The 15,074-nt window shown below is 45.0% G+C and overlaps 1 protein-coding gene across 1 annotated transcript in view; it reads left to right on the top strand.

Annotated features, from left to right (window-relative positions):
- The window catches only part of LOC135374467 (uncharacterized), a 102,154-nt gene that overhangs the window by 19,661 nt on the left and 67,419 nt on the right, over positions 1-15,074 (top strand). The window contains exon 4 of the mRNA XM_064607423.1: positions 3,573-3,693. Coding sequence (XP_064463493.1) covers positions 3,573-3,693 — 121 coding nt within the window. The remainder of the gene's footprint in view (positions 1-3,572; positions 3,694-15,074) is intronic.

The following is a 15,074-nucleotide window of genomic DNA, read 5'->3' as shown; positions in this document are numbered from 1 at the left end:
ATCAGCAGACACCAGAACTATGCACTTCTCGAGCGAAGAGACGACATGACGTTCACCTTATCTGGTGGTGGTAGTGGTAGGTATGGGATGCTTATCGTAGTCACATTCAGGCGGGAACATCACTGTGGGGATCGAGCGCCCTTTGCGGACTTCACAGGGAACTGTGGCGACATACGTCTTAAAGCGACTCAGGAAAACACGCCGAAAACACCCAGACAGGACAGCCGGCATTCGGATTCGAACCCGGTTCACCTCCCAGTCACATAGTACCCACAATGCCATGGGAGCTGGGCCGGAAAGCGGCATATTAGGTCAACAGATCAGCCTTTAGTTCAATCAGCTTATTCGATATAAAAAACACGTGACCCTCTGACGTGTGAACACCCGTCGCAGGTTTTGCGCACGAGAGTGGCGTGGTTTCAGTTCTCATTTTACACCGCAAAATTGGGCAATTATTATTTATAAATAATATTATACTATAAGCAATTTATGTTATAAATTGTGTTATCGTTTCCGGATGTTTAAAAATAGAGGATAAATTCGTATGATGACTGGGACCAATTGTGCTGTCTTGCATTTATGTTATAAATTGTGTTATCGTTTCCGGATGTTTAAAAATAGAGGATAAATTCGTATGATGACTGGGACCAATTGTGCTGTCTTGCATTCCTCCACAAAGGACTAACTCAGTTAAGTTTCACTTTATTTCATTTCATATTCCTCTTTTGCACGTGCATAAATATTATTAGACGTGAGAACAGTGAAAAAAAAACTGTGTTAAGCAGCTTCAGCGCCGCGCCGCTAAACACGATGGCGGATAAATAAGCGCCGTTATTTTGCAGATTTATAACTCTTACTTCATGACCGGATATATCCGCCACAGGGGTTAACCGCCACGGCTTATATAATCCTCCACGTTATACGTCACGTGCTCTATGCGCCGCGTCTCCTGTACGTCCCCAGTGTTATGCGCTGAGCCCTCTATTGGCTTCAGTCAGCATACGCTATTTCAAATAAACGCTATGCCTCCAATCACCACACTTCACTCACCTGTGTGGAAAGCAAATTCGGTATATCTTTATTGACCCAAGGCACACAAAGATCATGTACAGCACCGATACTTTTGGCATGTATGAGGGCTGCTGGTGTATTTCTGAGGAGGCAGGTTGTTGCATTTTCACAACATGCCCGTGCGGTTCTTGCAGGTGATCTTGGTGGAAACATGTGCAATGCAGAATAACAGTGTTCCATTTGATATGCTTGTATCGAAATGCATTGCCCAGATGGCAAATTAGGTACAACAGCAACACACATTAAGCTGAAAAATCTACCTAGACATGGTGTTGCCTTGCCGTTACAGCACGTAACAGTACTCTACCAGGAACACAAATTACTGATGAACCGGTAGGACACTGTAGTGGATGAGTCACCTGAACATATAAGGACTTGTTCAATTGAAGTTGAGGGACAAGGATTACCATGGTAAAATCAATGTGGGTATGATGCCCGTCCATTCTCACTCTATAGTGGGCTGCAGTGTACATAATATCGCACAGTACCTCATAAACAACACAGGCAGTTATCAACAGGCAGGGCACAGTTATCAACGCTATTATACAGATATGCTGGCAAGATATTAAGGACACATCCGTTAAATCGCCAAAATATCCTGCAGTAAAATGAAAGCTCGCAGATGATTTCCACATTATTCGAGATCCCAATAAGAGGCATCTATATTTTGCATAAGAGTCTCTCTGCACCCATTCAAGGATTTCTGCAGTTACTCGAATAATTGGTAACACTCTTTCATTCAAATGTCCACAATCTTCTACATACAAGCGCCGTCATTTTTATCGTGTTAATATGCCTCTGTTTCTAATTTATTATTGACACCTGAATTATGTCGCATAGATACGATCTGACAAGGTAGGTGTTTGAAGTGGTCAAAAATAAACACCTGCTGCTACGAATGATTCGAAATTTCGTTCGAATTTCGTTCCCAGAAATATTCCCTCAGGCCGATTTCACGTCAGGTCATGCAGGCAGGTCCCATTGACCACCAGATTTTTTTTATATATTTAGAAGTTCATCATACATGATGATAAACAGTAACCGAACGGTTTCTACCGAATAGTTTTATGCAAAAAAAATCGAGAAAATCCGACCTTGAATTCCAGTGTTTCACTTTTTGCCGTTTTTGGAAGCGATATCTACCCTGTTTTAGAAGATATTCTTGCGAAATTTTTAGTATGCATCCAGGCCAGGAGGACAATCGCAAATTTTGGTGCGCTCTGTGATATAGAAAGTGGCCAATATGCTCTCTAGTGGAATTTTGTTCCGAATTCGACACGTGATTTCACTGGTTGTAGGTGTCCCCACTGCTACATTTGGTATCATTTATTTCCATATTTTAATGCTCTTTCAGTTTATCATTCATGTTATATTTTATCTACCATTATATTTGTCTCCTACACGTATCCGCTGAAACAGGCAAACATTTAGACATAATTAAAGAAAAACACTGAATTTTACGCGCCCGTTTCCCGAAAAGACCCCTTTGTATTTCAATAATGTTTTGCCAATAGGGCTGTTGCAGTGAAGTTTGCACAGCGCCATTTCGGGCCCAAACGGCCGCGGATCCCAACAGTAATGAGTTCCATCAGCGGGTTTTGCATGGTGTGTCAAACGGTATGGTGCCAAGGAAGCTACAAAGCCTGTAGGAAATAACAGAAAAAGCGCTGCTTCTTGAAAAGCGCGAACAACTCGAAACCGTGTACTTGAAAGTGCCGCGTCGTCTGCTAAGCTGGGGAGTGTTGCATGATTTGGGGCGCTGATGCTGCTGCTCACTCGCGCCACCTGGCCCAGAGCAACAGGCCCATACATTGTAAGGCCTTAGACCTTTTGTCTACCACAGAAAAAAAAACTGCTTCAAAACCTGCACACGAGCGATAAGCGTGTTAAACGCTAACTAAACGCGAGTGCAACATAACGTAACAACACAATCACTGAAAGGTGATTTACCGGTGTAGATGTACAGAGCTTCGTTTCTTTCCTCTGAGGCGACCACGAGAGCTGTTTGTGCTGGCAGCATGGTTAATATTTCGTTAAAATGCTCGACGGGTATACTTACCGGCACTTTCTTGACCGCCCGAGGAATGCCAATTGTGCACGGATGCCCCGACTGGCAAGTTCGGTGAGAGTTGCACGATGTCAACGGTACGTTCATCCTGCCTTTGACAACGCAAGCAATGTCTCAATGTGTCACAGCCGTGGGGAGACTACCCCAAAAACCAGCGCCGTCCGCCCAACTCTAACCCCCAGCAGGACGCCGACTGGTGCACGCAACGTGATGCAACGTCATCTTATTGCGTTATTTTTCTCGTTGTTTCGTTTGGCGTTTAACGAGGGCCGCAAAATATAAGCGGTTTGATCCGCCACCGGTTTTTACCACTGATATATCTATGGGGAAGAAGTCAAGCTGGGAACAGGGGATATTCCCTGGGCAAGTTATCAAAGGCGGACTCATGCTTTGTATTATGAGTACCCAAATATATCATACTGTTCGTTTTCAGGCTTGGAGTGCAATCAAAAAGCAATATCAGATGCGGAAGATGTGTGCTTGAGGAAATACGAACAGGAACACGGCATCATTTCTAGAGGCCTGATGTCCGGCAACGACAAACGACTGTGCTGGTAAGCTCTTCGTCGTGTGCGTCCGGCGGTTTTACAGAGGCATCATGATAAATAAGAAAATGCGTGAACAATTTTAAATTTTGTTGAATGGTTTGCTTATATGGGCCAAATGTAGGAGCAGAACTCAGCAGAATGCTTGACACCCCCCCCCCCCCCCCGTGACGTTTCCCCTGCGCACCCCGTGCAGGGCAAAGACTTTGTTGTTTTAGGTTCACCTGTCGATAATGATACTTTAAGCTGCCTGGGGTTCCTCATAAGCCACTGGCAGTACTGCAAGGAATTACGATGTACTACTGGAGAGGACAACGCGCTGTGGTGTTTGGTTTGGAGAAACATTAACGCGAATACTTCGCGTCATTTCACAAAGCACCCTAGCTGTCGGGTCCAGCTGAGACATTACGGTTGCGTCTGCGGAGAGGAAAGAATCCGCTAGCCTCCGCATGCCTTGTGCATGGATGGATGAATAGTCGCTTTTCTCGATCGCAACGCCATGGATAGCGCTGGAGTTAGGCAAGTGACATGGGATGCGGCTTTTTGAAGCGGCCGCGCATTAAGCGCGGAATCTGTTATGGCATGCGTTCCCTTTGTATTTAATTTTCATTGTTTTTTACGAATGCAATTTCTAAAGTTGCAATGCCATGCAATGCCTCCTCGCGTCTTCCAAAGCGATTCCAGACTTAAAAAAACTTCCAAAACCGGCAGGTCGCACGGTTGCATGTGCAACAATGCAACTCTGCGACCATATGAGGCACACACCGGGTATAGACGGAAGTGTGTGCATTAACTCGCAATATGCAGCACACGAAGCATACAAACCGGTTGTCTGCCTAGCGTCCTATCGTTCTTCAACACCATGTCTACGTTTCATCCAAACCATGTCGCTCGCATAAGCACTCTTGCAGCATCCCTTTTATTTCCATCGCAGGAATCGCACACGCTGATACAGGCTAGCTGCTTACAAGCTAAAAGCATCGGTAAAAACGTAGGAAAGACGAAAATGTCTGACACATCGACTACATATACCTTAAAAACGGAAAAAAATCCTGAAAATAAAATCCCCAAAAGCGCCAATTGCTTGACATTCATCACGCGTGTCTCACGCTTCGACATTTGGTAACAGACTGATGAATACGTCGGCGACTTGCAGAAACGCTTCCTCTTAAAGGGACGGTCTCGTACAACCGCCGGGGGGATTCCGAAACTTCGCCAAAACTAGATTCACGAGTACTGTACACATACAACCGTCAAAGTTTCATTTGGAATAACCAAGTCGTTTTCGAGGAATTTGTCGAAACGTGGCGCAATAGCAGACGACGAAAGCCGCGCTTCTCTAATGCATACGTCACGTATTATTATTATAATCAAATCAAATCAAATCAAACCTTTATTAAACTGAGAGTGGACAATACAAATCAGACGGGTCCGCCTAAGCCCGAAGGCTTGTTACGCGGGGCCCGGCAGCAGCGACAAACACTACTTGTGTTAATAAGGTTAAACATACATTGGAAGCATGGTTGATATATAATATGTAATGCCTAGTAAGATTAGCTTGGCAAGAGCATGGCACGTAATGGGAACTGACTGATGGTTACATTCCAAGTAGGTAGACAGTTCAGTTTACGAACAGTTCAATTCTTGTTTTTTAGAGAGCATTCCGTAGGGGACACTTAACGGGGTGCACTGAGTGATATGGTGTCAAGGTGATGTTTATAGAATAAATCCCTCAATGATTGCTTTAGCTGACGTTTCGAATTTATATGCAGTATTTCACTTGGGAGGCGGTTAAAGACTGCTGGCACATAGTAGTTTCTACAATAAGTTCCATATCGTGTGACAGTGGTCGGTGTGAAGAAACGGACCGGTTCGATCCTGAGTTGCCTGGTTCGAACTACAGGTATCTTAAATTGGTCCGTCCAGAAATACTTACTTACTACTAGAAGCTACCGAATAGACAAAAAGATTATTGAGACAGGGAAGTCTAGCCGTTGCAAAGATGTCGGAAGAGGCTACGGAATCCGAAGCCCGCACAATATTTTTTTACGCAGTTACGAAGAATAGAGTTAATTTTAGATTTCCACGTCTCGCTAGAATGGCTGAAAAGAGTGATGCCGTAGCGCAGAACACTATAGCCCAGGCTGTCCAAGACCGTTCTTCTGATCTTCTGCGGAGTGATATAGCGTAAACGTTATAGAACGCAGGGCACCTGTCTTAACCTTGCACATACGTAGGCCAAATGTTGGTTCCACGACATGCCCGAGTTAAAGGTGATGCCTAAGTATTTCACGGCGTCACTGTAAGCTAATCGATCGCATTCGCATCTGATACAATGTGAGCTATGTAAAGTTAGAGGGATCAGAGCTGGCAATCGTTTCAAAGGGTTATGGAAGACGATCAGTTGAGTCTTTTCCCGGTTAATGCCGATTTGGTTTTTCGAGAACCAGTCCCAAACAGCGCAGGTGTCTTTTTGCAGTAGGCTAACGCCGCTGGCGTAGTCCACATGTACTGATGCCAGTACGGTGTCGTCTGCGTATTGATAGAGTCGGCAACCTATGATTACGGTCGCGAGATCATTAATATAGAGGTTGAATAATAAGGGAGCAAGCACAGACCCTTGAGGGACACCACTATTGACCGGTAAGGTTGTACTATGTTCTCCACAGACCAACACGTACTGCGTTCTGTCTTTTAAAAAATTTTCAAGCCACTGAAATATTCGACCACGGAAACCGTAAGCTTCGACTTTTTGTAGGAGGATAGAGTGGGATACCGTATCAAAAGCTTTAGCGAGGTCAAGTAATAAACATGTGACAAACATATTCTTTTCGAAGGAAGAGTAAATTAAATCAGCAAAGTCATCGAGTAAGAGGTTTGTGCCTCGCGCTGCTATGAATCCGTATTGAGTGGGAGCAATTGTACCGTTTATCTGCAGAAAATCGGACATAATTATTGAAACGTATTTTTCCATGATTGCAGCTAAGGTTGGGAGTAAGGAAATCGGGTGGTAATTTTCCACGGAACTCCTGTTACCCTGTTTATAAATGGGTCTGATATGGCCCGTTTTAATGCGTCGGGAATAACGCCCGTAGTAAAGGTCCCGTTTAAGATATAAAGAAGGCTATTACTAATCAAATCGTAATTCCGTTTTATATCAGCTATCCGGATCTGGTCACAACCAGCTGATCGACAAGGCAAACCCTTAACGATAGTCCGAAGCTCTGGTTCGATCATGTCTGGTAATGCACATGTATCGGGCACAGAACCAGACGCGCAAACATATGGCAACGAGTCATTATTATTACGATAGACAGTTGCGAAATAAGAGCTGAAATGTTCGGCCAACCCTCGGGTGGAGGAGAAGTTCCGGCGTATAGAGTCATCTAGGTTGCCTCCATGCGGGTGTCCTCTGAGCTCATCTATTAGGTGTCAGATGGCCTTAGGGTTCTGCCTGTTAACATTAAATGCGTTAACGTAATAAGATTTCTTTGCCAGCCGTATCATAGCAGTAACCTTGTTCCTCATAGCTTTATACTGCATTTTCAGATAGTCGTCACCTGGGTACCGGCGACATCTCCTCCACAGGACCTCCTTTTGCCTTATCATGGTTAACACGTCGGTATTTAACCAGGGCTCTGCACGCCGCTTTCGAATTTTCTTTACTGATGTAGCAGCGCGATAACTGTCACAGAAGTAACTAGTAAACTTGGCGTATGCCTCAAGGTGGTCCACACAGTTTTCAACGGCGGCCCAGTCGCACCGTGCGAGATGATCATCTAATACTTTTATGTTAATGCACTCTATGTACTTATCTACAGCACAAGTTCGGGGCGTTGATTTATGCTCTAAAAACAAGAACGAGATATAGTGGTCCGCTATTTTGTGCTGAATCACGCCAGCCAAAGCAATCTCGTGAGAAGTTCGAATATTGATATGGTTTAAACAGGAAGACGTAATCTTATCATTCCTGTATTCTTCTCGTGTGGGAGACTGTACGACGGCATTTAATCCAAATTCCGCCAGCGTGTTTAAGTAGTCCATTATAATCACTCTCTCAGGTCTTAACAGGTCGATATTCATGTCTCCCAGCATGTAAACGTCATTTACATGGTCGAAAGATCTACAAATTGTTTTCAGTTCACACAAGAAGCTATTAATACTAAGGTTGGGAGGGCGATAGATTGCCAGCAGGGTGTAGGTTAGATGGTCATTTGAAAAAGTGTACGCGAGACATTCCATGCTTGACGTGGAGAGAGGTAGCGGTTCAACAGTCCAACTTTCTTTTGCCAGCACAGCAATCCCACCTCCTCCACGTCCATTCCGCGTACAGAAAAAGCTGTTGTAGCCCGGTAGCCGAACAAAAGAATTTTCACTTTCACCTGGGTTTATTTCAGTTAACACAATGATATCAAAACCGGGCAGATGACCGGCCAGGTAACAAATGAATTCATCCCAGTGTCTTTTTGCACTTCTTATATTTACATGTAACAGGCCGAACACGTTTCTTTGGTGCTGAAGATCTAAGTCAACAAACACAGAGTGAACATCCTTAAAGGATGAAGTCATAATACAAGATGATAACCGTAAAAGGGCAAAGATAAATACTTACAAAAGGCGATCAATATCGTCACTAGAAACAAGACGCATTGTGGGCGTATCTTCACTCTTTTTCACAAAAAGTTTACCATTTTTAATCCAGGTAAATCGATAGCCTCGTTCCTTTGATCTAACCCTCGCTTGCCAAAAAGCTGCTTGTTCTGACGCGTAAGGTTTTCATTAAAGTACATATCGCCCGGGGTGTTACCACTCATGCTCAAGGTACGAACCAATTTTCTCATGCTCATCCATTTGTCCCTGACATTACCAGTGGTAAACTGCACGAGAATCGTGCGTATTTTGTCCTGCCTAGAGGGAAGACGATGGGCGGCCTGTATGTCATCCCTAGAAAAGTTCAGACGGGCAGCTAAATCTTGAAGGACATTTATAATTTCTTCACCTGGCACGAGGGGTATACCCTGTATTTCCATGTTTAGCCGTCTGGTGTATTGCTCACAGTTGTTTAGGGAGATGTGCAGTTCTTTGATCTCAGTAGCTTGATCCGTCAGTTTCTTTTCGATTGAGCCTGTCCTAAGTTGGATTTCAGTAATCTCGGTGTCTTTCTTCCTTAGATCCTCTAGTAGGGTATCATACTTTTCGGACAGAAAGGGCACAGATTCCTTGATCTCTTCAGTAGTGGTCTTGATGGGAAGCAGGGATTCGACAGTCGCCTTAATTGTTGCGAGTTCATCAACTTTTGCAGGAAGCGGGAGAAGACAGTTAATGCTTTCTTTCAAGGAGGTTAACTCATTTAGCACCTTAGCAAGGGTCGTGCCCTCCGCATCCGTGGTCTCTCTGTCTGGAATTGACCGCACTTCAGCAGCACGACAGGTTTTACATTGCCAGTCGTTTTTATTTTTTTTTTTTTTGTGGTACTCATAGATCTGTACGTTTTTTCCGCCACCCCAGCGCATTGTGACCCAAGGTGATAGCCATAGTTGCAGGTAGAACACTGAATGAAATTCCCATCGCTAGGCAGATTCTTATCACAAACTAGGCAATTGGACATTGTTGTGCAGTCAGCGGCGGCAGACAGAGTAGAGGATCAAGTAATATTACCTGTATAGCAAAACAGAGGTTGTACGTGAAAACAGTCAGTGTTGCCGCTGACTGCCAATAATAATAATAATAATAATAATAATAATAATAATAATATTATTATTATTATTATTATTATTATTATTATTATTATAAATGTAACAGTTCTTGTCTCAGAACCTTCTTCTTTATTCTATTCTACCTACTTCTCCTCTTCCTCGTCTCTCCCGGCTGGCTACATGGGCCGGGGGGTCACGGGTTCATCCCTCCTGGGATGGTATCTAAACACCTTGGCAATAGTGGCAAGTCTAAACTGTCCGTTGGTGTGTGTGTGTACCCAATCGTTTTAAGTATGCCCTGCTTATGGGCTGTCTGGACAACAGGAACAGGACCATGTAAGACTGATAATACAAGGTCACCTATTTGAATGTCAGGGACACTGGCACTGTGCCGACGGTCGAAGTAGTGCTTCATCCGTCTCCTGTACTTCTCTTCTTGCACGGATGTGTTCCTTGCTACTTTCAACTGAAGTGCGTCAGCATTTCCGAGCTCCTTGTCAGCCTCCAGAACTGGTGGTTTGTTAGTGAAAGCATAATGCGGGGAGCAGCCGATTCCCGTGTTGTGGGAACGGTTGCGGTGGCGTGTGGCCGCCTCGAGGCACAGACGCCATCCACCGAGCAGTCGGGGTAGAGGCCGTTGAACTGTTTAATGTCGCGGATGGCGCGTTCGGCCAGGCCGTTTGCTGCAGGGTGGTACGGCGCCGTGAGCTTGATTTTGATTCCCCTTTCTTGAGCCCATGTTGAACGACGTCGGCTAGTAAAGGCAGGTCCATTGTCACAGATAATGACTTTTGTGTTCATAAACATTCGGCGCTCTAACATTGCAATAACGCTATTAGCGTCTTCACCACCAGGGCGTGTGGCTACGGTACGTGTGCACCTCCAGAATGGGGGCTTTCGTGGTATAATCGAGGGACTTTTTGCCGTAGTGTCTGCGGAACCTCAGATCTTCCATTAACAAACTTCAGTTGTTCCGTGCCCTCCCAAAGGGTCATGTCGTTAAGCGCTGCCACGGTGTGCTGCTCGATTCCCAATCGGGACAGCGCGTCCGCATCAAGTAGAGTTCTGCCGGGCTTATAGTAGACCTCCATCTCGAAATGTTGGAGCTCGCAGACCCACCTAGCAAGTCGACCTTTTAGGTCTGCGGACGAGATAATGTGGGTGATCGGTTGGTGGTCGGTGAATAGGGAAAACTTCCTCTCTTCTAAGAACGTCCGGAAGTAGCGGAGGGCTTGAACCACTGCGAGTAACTCTTTCTCCGTGGTCGGATAGTTTAGCTCTGTTTCGTTGAAGGGATAAGAATGGTATCCTACCACGCTGAGCTGCTGTGCTCGGTCCTTGGAAACGTTCCGTTGATAGAGCACGGCCTCCGTGCCATAATGGGACGCGTCAGTACAGAGCTCAAAGGGCAGCCGAAAGTCTGGAATAGAGAGCACCGGGTTCGAGGATATGGTCTCTACCATGTCCTGGTAGGCAGCCTCGCACTCTTCTGTCCAAAGAAAGGTGGTACCCTTTTGCAGCAGTACGTTCAGACAACGCGTTCGTTTGGCATAGTCCTGGATAAATGCTCGGAAGTGACCGGCGAGGCCGAGGAACACTCTTAACGAATGCGTGTCAGTCGGTTTTCGTAGCCGACGAATTTTTTCTACGGACTCTTGTTTCGTGCTCTTAGTCTGTCCGTCGAACAGCCTGCCCAGGAAAAGCGACACTGGACTTGAAGAAGTCACTCTTCTTTAGATTGATCGTGAGGTTCGCTTCTCGTCTCTGGAGTACCTGTTGGAGATGCCTGCTGTGCTCATCCATCGATCGAGAATACACTAGTATGTCGTCGATATACATATGAACAAAGTGTCCGATGTAAGGCTCGAGTACGGACGTCATCAATTTTTGAAACCACGCGGGCGAATTCTTCCACCCAAACGGAAGTCTATTGTATTCATACAAGTGGAAAGGGGTAACGAAGGCAGTGTAACGCTTGGTTTCTTCCGTCAGTGGCACCTGCCAGAAGCCTTTGCAGAGGTCGAGGGTAGAGAAGACTGTGCTACCACCTGTATCGTTAATGATATCATCGATACGAGGCATAGGGAACGGAAAGATCTCAGTTTGCCTGTTGACGATTCTGTAATCGGTGCACAAGCGAAAGGAGCCGTCTGCCTTGGGCGCTATGATGATAGGGGATGCAAAGGTGGACGTTGATGGGCGAATGATATCAGCAGCTAGCATCTCTTGTAGCTCAGTCTTTCTTTTCACGGCTCATGTTATAGGGTTTGCGACGAACCGGTGCTTCATCGGCGAGCCGGAAAGGTACTTGAAGCGCAGTGGTCGTTCCTGGGTACCCTGAAACAGGGAGGATATCTGGGAAATAGGTAGCAACGTCCTCCTGTGTGCGTATTGCTGGGACTGGGGTGGTGACCATACATGTGGGTCTCTCATTATCCACGAAGACGGTATCGTCCCAGTAAATGTTTAGTCTTTATCTCTTCATGTCAGGGCGGGAGAGTAGGACGTCATACTCGACGTCTTGTATAACCAAAGCGTCAGTTACTACCTCTGCGTCAGAAATGCCTAGCCTCACCCGTGCCCAGTGGTGAAAAAGCTTCCTGCTGCCATCGAACGCTCTCACTTGTACTTCCCTTCCTGATTCGACATTGCGTGGCTGAATCAAATGGCTATTCACTAGTAGTGGCTAATGGCTATAGTATTTATTTCCACAAACGTGGCGGAGCCAGAGACAAAAAGCTCTATCAGAGCTTGGCAAAGGCCTCTGATGTATGACGTCGGCGTGCGGGTACGTCGTCGTTGTCATGGTAATTGTAACTTACAGAAGCATTGGGTTGAGTCATCCCCTTTGCTCTCGAAATGCGGACACTCAGGCATATACCTCCGCGAGCGGAGAATGTAGTCCGAGCATTGACTGTGGGGTCCCCAATAATGTGGTGCATAATCGGATACGTGGAAGCTAAGTCACGTGTTTTCTTTCCGCGAGTATTTAATGCGGTTTTTAAATAAACACGCATTCCTTCTCCATGTACGTCGTCAGCGACACTTCATTTCGAAGCACGATCAGTGTACAACGGAGTGTAATGGAAGCGCGCGTAATATATTTTTGGTCGGTGCTGTAATGCGACCGCGCACGCCGATGGCCGGCGACTTCAGATTTGTGATTGTGGATGAGGGTGTCCTGCGACTTTGAACTTGTCTCTGAGGGTTAACATAGTTGTTCTAAACCACCATGCTTGCCACTTCTTGGACTGTGCGTTTTTCACCTGAGAACTGAAAGAAAATGTACGAGAGTTGCCGCGGTGCCCAGTAACTTCTCAAAGTCGTCTGCTCAAGCCTATACACTAGCGCGCGCAAAAGCAGACGATTTATGTATCCTATCACGGACTTACCCGCAGGGCGACGTGGTCGCTCTTATTTTTTTCTAACACAGATCGCGACATGCTCTGCAATCTTTATCAGTTGAATTCGGTTATTGAATAACTGTGGCGTGTTTTGTCGGGTAAATTAGCAGCACTCCATTTTCAACAAAGGGCAATCGAATGGTACAGTTTATGAAAGGGGCAGTGGGTACGAGACCGTCCCTTTAAGCCCTGTTGAATGTTGCACGGAATGCAAAAACAATAGTTTCAAGTAAGAGCGGTAATACGAAGTTACCACGGCACATGTACTTTTGAAGAATCATTCCAAAACAATTCAACAATTTTCAAGGCGGACGAATCACAATGTGGTGCGGCGTTGAAAATGTGTTACAACGCGCTCTCCTTGGCCTAGGCCCCAGCGGCCAGCCTCCGCGACATTGGGCAACGGCTATTTGATTTGTTAGGAATAAATTTTAATTACATATTTCCATTCAATTTTCATTTCCTTAAGTGACATCTTTTTCGATACAATGCGTATTCTGGAATTTCATTTGTCCGAATAAGACCAGTTCCTCGAATTAGTTCATTTTCTGTGCGGACGCACAGCTTTCTTCCTAATCATATCATTACTTAATTTTAGAATGAGCATGTACCGTCGGTCACTATTACGCCCATTCCTCCAACAACTGGCGTCTCACTTATTGTATTACCAACATGCCAAGCAGCATGGTTGATCTCGTTAAATCAACTGGAAAGCAGTTTCTCATTGATACCAATTAGAACAATTCTTCCACCTGACTTCTCATTCCTTGTATTGGCGGAGTCTGTGATACATGAAATGTTGGATCTCATTAAATCAATTGCAAATCAGCTTTTCTCATTGGCTCTAAATGCACTGGCATTAAATCAATTCATCCATTCGGTTCTTTATTCCGTGGATGCGGTCTTCGCCACACAACGCGGCGGAACCCAGTTTCGCGAAGGCAGCTTCACTGCAAACGTCCAATTCAGTCAATGGTAAATGGTCGTCCTGGACACGTTGGACGAACTGGCAGTCCTATTTCTTATTGAATCTAATTAAAATTGCGGGAAGAATTCAATGTGGTCACCAGTGATGGCCAGTAGTTAACTACATGTAGTTAAACTACTAGTTAAACTACCTGATTGTAGTTAAAAAGTAGTTATCAACTACTTGCAGAAATGTAGTGGCAACTACTAGTTAAACTACTATTTTAAGTAGTTAACTACAGTAGTTAGGTTACTGAAGGCGCCAACTACTTCCGATTTTGCCGCAACCTTTACGGCACGATTGTGCGTCCGACTTTTACCTTGAGCTACTTGTTTGATGAGAACGGAGGTGCAGAGAAACTGTGTCGTGCATGTGTACTAAATCTTCACTTTTAATGCATTAAAACAGGTTGCTTTAAAACAATGTTTAAAACAGGTTGTTGAACGTACACCATAGCTGATCCGTTCTGTTTCCCACCACTGTACTACCGCACATACTTTATCTGTTGTTTTTTTGTAACGTCCGCAGTTTGATTCCAAAGCGTAAGGATTGGTGTAGTTTGTTGCAATCCTGTGAATGTGACCCTGTTGCACTTACTGAAACTTGGTTATCGCCAGATATAAGAGACAGTGAGCTGTTACCAGAGTGTCCTGGCTTTACCTTCTATCGCTGTGATGCATTCATCCCAGAATTACACAGATCACTACATCATATATTTCACAAATTCCCAAATTCAAAGGTTATTCTTCTTGGTGATTTCAACTACCCCTCAATTAATTGGAGATCCACCTCAGCCTCTGGCAGTGAAGAACGTTCTTTCATTGATTTGTGTCACGTGTTTGAACTTCATCAGGTGGTTCACGAACCCACCCGTGTAACTCCCACCTCATCAAACATCCTAGACCTAATCCTCACTAACGACCCAGATATAGTAGGTTCTGTATTTTCTCCATGCGCCTTGAGTAACGACAAAGTACTACACTTTACAATATCTGTCCCCAGCGTGCCCGTCGTTCCTCGTGCAAACGCATAAGATTATACGATTAGGGTAACTACGACCAAATAAATTCTGAATTATCCAATTACTTGGCTAACTTTCTCGCTAATTTTGAAGTACGAAGAGTCGAGAAAAACTGGTATTTATACAAATTCAAGATTAATGCACTTATTGAAGCCTATATACCCTCCATTCTCATCAAGACACATTGTCATGCCCCATGGTACAATCATGAAATCAAACTGCTCGCCCGTAAAAAGAAACGTCTGTACAGGCTTGCTAAGCGCTCTAAGTCTGCATCATCACTGCTAAAATATCAAGAGTGC

Source organism: Ornithodoros turicata, unplaced genomic scaffold (assembly GCF_037126465.1).
Source record: "Ornithodoros turicata isolate Travis unplaced genomic scaffold, ASM3712646v1 Chromosome65, whole genome shotgun sequence".
Taxonomy (NCBI): domain Eukaryota; kingdom Metazoa; phylum Arthropoda; class Arachnida; order Ixodida; family Argasidae; genus Ornithodoros; species Ornithodoros turicata.
This window is presented reverse-complemented; position numbering and strand designations above follow the sequence as displayed.